The sequence below is a fragment of the Bubalus kerabau genome, chromosome 1 (assembly GCF_029407905.1).
Source record: "Bubalus kerabau isolate K-KA32 ecotype Philippines breed swamp buffalo chromosome 1, PCC_UOA_SB_1v2, whole genome shotgun sequence".
In the NCBI taxonomy this organism is placed as follows: Eukaryota; Metazoa; Chordata; class Mammalia; order Artiodactyla; family Bovidae; genus Bubalus; species Bubalus kerabau.
Window position 1 is genome coordinate 22,707,515 of NC_073624.1, and position 7,662 is coordinate 22,715,176.

The window sequence follows — 7,662 nt, forward strand, 5'->3', positions numbered from 1 at the left end:
TCCTGGAAGTTTGTACGAACATTATTCTTCCATAAATGATGTATGCTTTTCCTTATCATTTTGTGATTTCATATCTTAGCCATTGTCAATTACTCATGAAATATAAGTATTTAAAGACATTTTAACATTGTTTTGTCTTTATATGATAAAAACTTTTGGAGAATTTAATATGTCATGTACCATTTTTAACATGTAAAATATTTCTTTAATTTTTTTAATGATTTCTCAGAGCTCCACAATAACTCAAAACAGAAGAATTATTTGATAGCATCTCATTCCCTTTTCATTAATGAATGTCCCAATTAAAGTAGTTGAATGCAGAGTGTACCATATATGCCAATACTGTTATTCCCTCATCATAGAAAGCTGTCTTTAACTTTTAATGGATTTTAAACTTACCTATATAATAGGTGCATGTTTTTCCAATATGGACTTTAATTTGAACAAAGATATTATAACAATTTTCAAGTGTTTCTGTGAATTTTGACTTTCAATTCATCAGGATATTACTATTCATGAACTTTTTCAGTAATCTGCTAATTTTCATTGTTCCAATAAACAAGTAACATTATGTCAAACAGAATATTTTTTAAAATATTTATTTGTTTTTAACTGATTGATGACTGGTTTACAATATTGGTTTGATTTCTGTCATACATCAGCATAAATTAACCATAGGTGTACATATGTCCCCTCCTTTGAGTTTCCCTCTCACCTCCCACCTCCAACCCATTCCCACCACTCTTGGTTATTAAACACCAAATACTACTTTTAAAACTACTTACTCTACCATGAAACAGTTGTCTAAAGGTCTACTGAAATGAGAACCAAACTTGGATTTGCTCAGCTGCTAAATGAGTGCTGTTAACTGATCTCACACATCACCCAGTTTAACCTTTCAAGCTTTCTTGTGATGTTATACACCATTTATTAACTACTTATGTAAAGTTTCCATAGAGTAACATCCTTGACATTAAACAGCCACAGAGATGAAGAACCAAAAGGAAAGCTACTCAGAACCAAGTCTGGATAAGGACACCAGGAGACAGCAAATGAGAGGTAAGATCCTGAAAAGATCAATTTTAGCAGCTGAGCAGGAGAAAACCCATGTGGGATTAAACTTTCAAATTGCCTTTCATTATGTCAATGGAATGACAGGAACTACCACTGCAAGTGTAAAGCATTTACCCGCTTACATGATTTTATTAATGAGACTTAGAGCTGGAGTTTGAAATCCAATATTCTAATATGACATACGTGCTGTGCTCTGCTGCTCTTAGTCATTCAGTTGTGTCCAACTCTTTGCCACACCACGGTCTGTAAACCGCCAGGCTCCTCTGTCCATGGGGATTCTCCAGGCATGAATGCTGGAGAAGGTTGCCATGCCCTCCTCTAGGACTATCTACCCACGCATTGCTGTAATTTGTAGTCTTTGATCTACAACTCGTGAAGCCTTATATTCACTGAAAAAGGAATGGTATATTCTGAGAGGGGGATTGCAATGGTAGATATCGTTTTGATGTTGATGTCTTTGAATTCTCATGGATGTGGGATCTTTTGTTCTTCTGAAATAACTGTCTCCATCACTCCTTTCTCAGTGTTTCCTTTTCTCTCCCTGCAGATTCACCGTCCGCTCGAGAGAAACTCATTGTTGTGATCCTGGGAATCGTCTGTTTTGTCTTGATGTATACTATAGTGAGAGTGATAACTTCTATTCCACGTAAGTCAAGTTTTGAAAGATTATGATTGAACCTTTCATTTTAATGATCGTCGGTGCCTCTAAAATTTCATATTATTATGGAATAGAACTCTTATTTTAATGTGTGCATTTAGCCTAAGTATTGAATGGTTATCCTGAGTTGAGCAAAGTATAAATTACAGAATGATTGTAGGGAAAATTAAATATATACACAGATATTTTCTGATTTCATAACTCAAAGATATACTTTAAGAAACTGAAACACCTTATTGAGAAAAACAAATTAATTCTTGAGATTGCTTGAACCAAGGATTGTAAGAGGTGGTAGAATCTTTTCTCCAAGATTTTTAAAATATACACCCCCCAGTCTTCATTACCTCATTAATTATTCTTAAAGCAATATTTTCCAGATCATCCTAAATCCTACTAACGCCATGTTTAAACTAAAAAATAAATTTTTAAGATGTATTTAGATCAATGTAAAAATTTTAAAAGATTACTTCCATTTTTTTCTAGGTACCCAAATATCAGAACAGAATAAGTCCTCTCTGGTAACAAAGCTCCCGAAAGGTACATAATGATTTCAAACTTCTAATATAAATATAGTTTGTATTTTGTCTCTCTCTTAGGCTAGTGAAGATAGAAATAGATCTGGGGATAAAATATAAATTATAAAAGCAGGCAACAATATTCCTAAATAATGATTATAGGAGAGTCTTTCTCCCTATGCAACAATATGATCACCATATCCATTGTTGGCAATTGGCTGTAATTTCCTGCTGTTATAATATGATAAGAGACAAATAATTTTGCTATCTAAAATAGAAGTTTCATTTCTTTATTTTTAGGACATGTAAATAGTAGATATTTCTATGTGTTTGCTTTATATGGGGACATAAATTGGGATATGAGAGACAGACCCTCTCTATGAATGTATGAATGAGATTTGTTTTATATGTACCAGCCTTGAGGATGCATAGATATGTTATTTTATATATGTGTGTGTATGCATAAATGTTTATATCTATGCATATGTGTAAGTTAATTTTTATTTTTCAAAATCAAATTGTTTTTGAATACTAATTCATAATCTTTCTTCAGAATGTCATTGTGGTCATTGTCCACAAGACTGGCTTACATATTCCAACAACTGCTATTATACTAGTTTGGAAAAAAAATCATGGAATGAAAGTTTGATATCCTGTGCTACTAAGAATTCTACTTTGCTTTATATAGATAATGAAGAGGAAATGGTAAGATATTAAATGTTTCCAACACTGCTAAAGGCTTCATTTAGTCAACATTATATTTGTTAGGATTCACTTGTGCTTTTGTACACATTTGCAGCTTGATTATTTTAAGGTCTGCTAGTATTCCATTAAACAATGGAATATAACTTTATGATACTTTATTTACATTTTTATACCATTCATGCATGAGTGGTAATTTCTGGTTCTTGTTTTTCATAGAAAACCATGTTTCTACAAATGCTATTAAATTCTAAAATACACTGTGCTATCTAATTTTACCATACATCAAGGAAAATAAACATATGATTTTGCCTATAGAATTGTGTAATTGCACATCAGATCATGGAAAAGAAGTTTCAACTTCCCAGCAGCCCCACCCCTCTGTAATATCTTATCACGTCTCCACCTCCTTATTTACTCACTGTCCTGACTTTTGATTTTATAGAATCTCTTTGATTGCTTTTGAATCATATACATGGAATCCCGTGTTCGTACTTAGTCGTTCAGTCATGTCCGACTCTATGCAACCTCAATAACTTCAGCCTGTCAGGCTCCTGTGTCCATGGAATTTTCCAGGCAAGAATACTGAAGTGGGTTGCCATTTTCTACTCCAGGACATGGAATCATACAGGTTATCCCTGTCTCATCACTGCCATATGATATTTTGCAGTTCCTCCAACTTTTTGCATTTATGTGAAGTTTGTAAATTTCCACAGCTCATTGTGTGAATTCAACAGTTAAGATCCATTCTTTCCAATGCCGCTGGGTGGAGATGGAGTCTTACACCCTCAGGGATAAAGAGGCTTCTTAGCTTCAGTAGCTTTAGTCAAGACATCCCCTTTGCTGGTCCCACCCCCACCCCTATCACCCAACCCTAGTGTCTCTCAGTGGAGGAAACAGAGGCTATTTCTGACTGCTCCTTGTTAGTAAGTGTCCTGATGGATCATCTTGTAAGGCTTACCTGGTGTTGCCTACACGGTTCTCTCAACACACAGGAGGAACGGATTACCTGTGACACCCCCAACAGCCAGGTTAGGTATTGTGTGTTTGGGAAGTAAGAGGCCTAGGTCACTTTCACCTGGTTGGTGGGGAGATACAAGATGCACCTAATTATCTTTCCCTCACCTCCCACCTTGTTCTCTCATCACGGAGAAGTGATTAGCGATTACAGAGAAGTGGGGCTGCTAGGAAGTCTCAAGCCACATCACCCTTCTCTTTCCACCTTTCAGAGTTCTCCTTTCTCATGTCTTTCATAAGCTCTCATGTTTACAGTTGAACTTAGCAGGGAGGAGCAGAGAGAAATGAGTCTCTGACCCCTTGTCTGGTCCACTGATTCCACCAATACAGAAACAGATGGCTTTGGGCTTTATCTAGTCAAAGAATGGTGTCAGGCTCAGAAAACCAAATCTTCGGCTCTCATGTCACTTATTTTCTCAATTTCATTTCCTTAATTTCCCTCTAAAACTGAAATTCTGAGAAACATATAATAGTAGAGAAATCCATCAATATTGTCACAATAAATAGAAAAATGAATGTCATGGAATCTAAAGACTTATTTAAAGCCTTGCTATGTTAGTTTTGACATGAGGAAAAATGAAATTATGTGAATCAGAATTTTCCTCATTGCACATATTCAATTACTCCACCTTCTTATCCCTTAGGCTTAATGTCAGATGTAGTTCACGGCTGTAAGTATCCCCAAGTTGTTATGCAAGGTGTGTTCTTCTGTAGGATCTCTACAACTAATTCATGTCTTTGTAAATATTCTCTATATTAAATGGCTGTCAAAAAAAAGGAATTTTCCTTATTAACATTAGAACACAGTGACACTGATGAGTATAAATATTGAGTTAATTTAGAATCAAAAGTACAGATATTGGTTAATATTTATGGTACTACTAAAACTTCAAACTTTCAACTCCTATGTTTTTTAGTGTTAGATTAGAATCTAACATGCTCAATTTGTTCAAAGAATGAAAGATGCTATGAAAGAACACATCCTTTGACTTGCATTTTAAAAATTAACAAAAACATTTCATAGTGACTATTTATGTGAAAATTCTTTATTTTGGGCTAGAAATTTCTGATGTCCCTATCAATTGTATCGTGGATTCAAGTCTCTCGTGAAGGCCGCAGTCATCCTTGGAAGTGGCTAAATGGTTCAACTTGCAATCTACAGTAAGTTTGTAAAAAGAATGCTATATAGAGGAGGAAAAATACAAAAAAAGAAATATTTTTAAAATAACATGAATACATTTGTTTTAGTCGAATTACAGAAAGCTGAAGGAAGATATTGAAAGTTAATAAAATGTTGATACCAATGTTGAAAACTAGGCTACTCTGTAGCCCAATTTCCTAGTAAAAAGCTCTTACTGAAATTTTATTAAAGACTTCATTACCCATTTTCAAAATATCTTGTATTACAGTTGCATGGAAAATGCTATTGTTTTATGAGTTGTCTTCATAGAATGTAACAGAATTATGCATTTTTCCATAACAGGATAGCAGACAAATTACCTGGTGAACGTAACTGTGCTGTACAAGCTTTATGGGAAATAAGAGCAGAAGACTGTCAGTTTCCAAATGCATATCATTGCAAGCATAAGCTTGAGAATTAAAATATGAGTTTGGATGCTGTTGGGTAACTTGACCTTTTATGAAATGGAAATAAAATTCTGATTGCATACATTTTAAAATGAATTATATTATTTTTTCTGATAATGAATGTTTTTCAAAAACAGTTGAAATATAATTGTGTGTGCTCATTCGTTCACTTGTGTCTGACTCTTTGAGACCTCATGGACTATAGGCTGTCAGGCTTCTCTGTCCAAGGAATTCTCCAGTAAAGAATACTGGAGTGGTTCTATTCCCAGATTTTTAAGGAATTTCCACACTGTTCTCCATAGTGGCTGTACCAGTTTGCATTCCCATCAACAGTGTAAGAGGGTTTCCTTTTTCTCCACACCCTCTCCAGCTATTGTTGTTTGTCGACTTTTTTATGGTGGCCATTCTGACCGGCAGAGATGATACCTCATTGTGTTTTTAATTTGCATTTCTCTAGTAATGAGTGGTGTTGTGATATGAGAAAGCTACATATCTTTTCGTGTGTTTTATTAGCCCTCTGTATATCTTCTTTGGAGAAATGTCTGTTTAGTTCTTTGGCCCACTTTTTGATTAGGTTTTTCATTTTTCTGGTATTGAGCTGCATGTGCTGCTTGTATATTTTGGAGCTTAATTCTTTGTCAGTTGTTTCATTTGCTGTTATTGTCTTCCATTCTGAAGACTGCCTTTCCACCTTGCTTATAGTTTCCTTTGTTGTGCAAAAGCTTTTAAGTTTACTATGTCCCATTTGTATTTTTGTTTTTATTTCCATTACTCTGCAAGGTGATTCATAGAGAATCTTGCTGTAATTTATGTCAGAGGGTGTTATGCCTCTGTTTTCCTCTAAGAGTTTTAATAGTCTCTGGTGTTAAATTTAGACCTTTAATCCATTTTGAGTTTATTTTTGTTTATGGTGTTAGAAAGTGTTCTAGTTTCATTCTTTTGCATATGGTTGACCTGTTTTCCCAGCATTTGAATCAGTTCTAATGAGGTGGATGAAACTGGAGCCTATTATACAGAGGGAACTAAATCAGAAGGAAAACCATCAGTACACTATATTAATGCATATATATGGACTTTAGAAAGAAGGTATCAACGATCCTATAACAAGGCAACAAAAGAGACACAGATGTAAAGAACAGACTTTTGGAGTATGTGGGAGAAGGCGAGGGCGGGATGATTTGAGAGAATAGCATTGAAACTGTATATTCCCATATATAAAAGAAATGACCAGTGCAAGTTTGATACATGAAGCAGGACACTCAGAACTGGTGCTCTGGGACAACCCAAGCGATGGGGGAGGGAGGAAGGTGAGAGCGGGGTTCTGAATGGGGGAACACATACACACCCATGGCTGATTCATGTCCATGTATGAGAAAAATACCACAATATTTTAAAGTAATTATCCTCCAATTAAAATAAATTAATTAATTTTTTTTAAAAAAGACTACTGGAGTGGGCTATCATTTCATATTCCCTGGAGGACCTTCCTGACTCAGGGATCAAACCCTCCTCTCCTGCACTGGCAGGCAGTCTCTTTACCACTAGTGCCCCCTGGAAAACCCCACTGAAGTATCATATACACATCCAATGATATAGGTATCGTTCTTTTGTGTCTCACTTTTTTTGCTCAACAGTGTGTTTATGGCATTCAGACTTCTAAAAGATTGCATATTGTGTGAGCCCATTTCCATGTAATATCAAAAATAAGAGTAGAGAGACCAAAAGTAGATTAGTGATTACTAAGGGTCGTGAAGAGACGGAATAGGAAAAGACTGCAAATTGATTAGTGATGAATGCTCTCTAGAGTTTGATAGTAGTGACGGTCGTAAACTGTGAATAATTTCAAAATCATGGATTTATATATTTTAAATGGATAAATTTTATGCTCTGTAAATTACACCTCAATAAAATTTTTAAAAAGTAACTGCTTTGGGACTGCGTTTAATCTTTAAAATAATTTCTGAAGATAATCGTCTTGCAATATTGACTCTTCCAGTCAATATCATGCTTTATCCTTCCAATCAATTAGGTTTTCTTTAAATTCTGCCTATTTTATTGATCAATTTTTTTTTTTTTTTATTTGTGTGATGCTGTTCAGCATGTGGTAAT

The 7,662-nt window shown here is 34.8% G+C and overlaps 1 protein-coding gene across 1 annotated transcript; it reads left to right on the forward strand.

The window, feature by feature from the left end:
• The first annotated feature begins 931 nt into the window (after positions 1-931).
• On the forward strand, positions 932-5,637 carry LOC129641395 (NKG2-A/NKG2-B type II integral membrane protein-like). Its single transcript, XM_055566127.1, has 6 exons — positions 932-1,059; positions 1,622-1,720; positions 2,216-2,269; positions 2,801-2,952; positions 5,027-5,127; positions 5,450-5,637. The coding sequence occupies exons 1-6, from the start codon at positions 990-992 to the stop codon at positions 5,565-5,567; spliced, it is 594 nt and encodes a 197-aa protein (XP_055422102.1). The 5' UTR covers positions 932-989; the 3' UTR covers positions 5,568-5,637.
• The last annotated feature ends 2,025 nt before the right edge of the window (positions 5,638-7,662 follow it).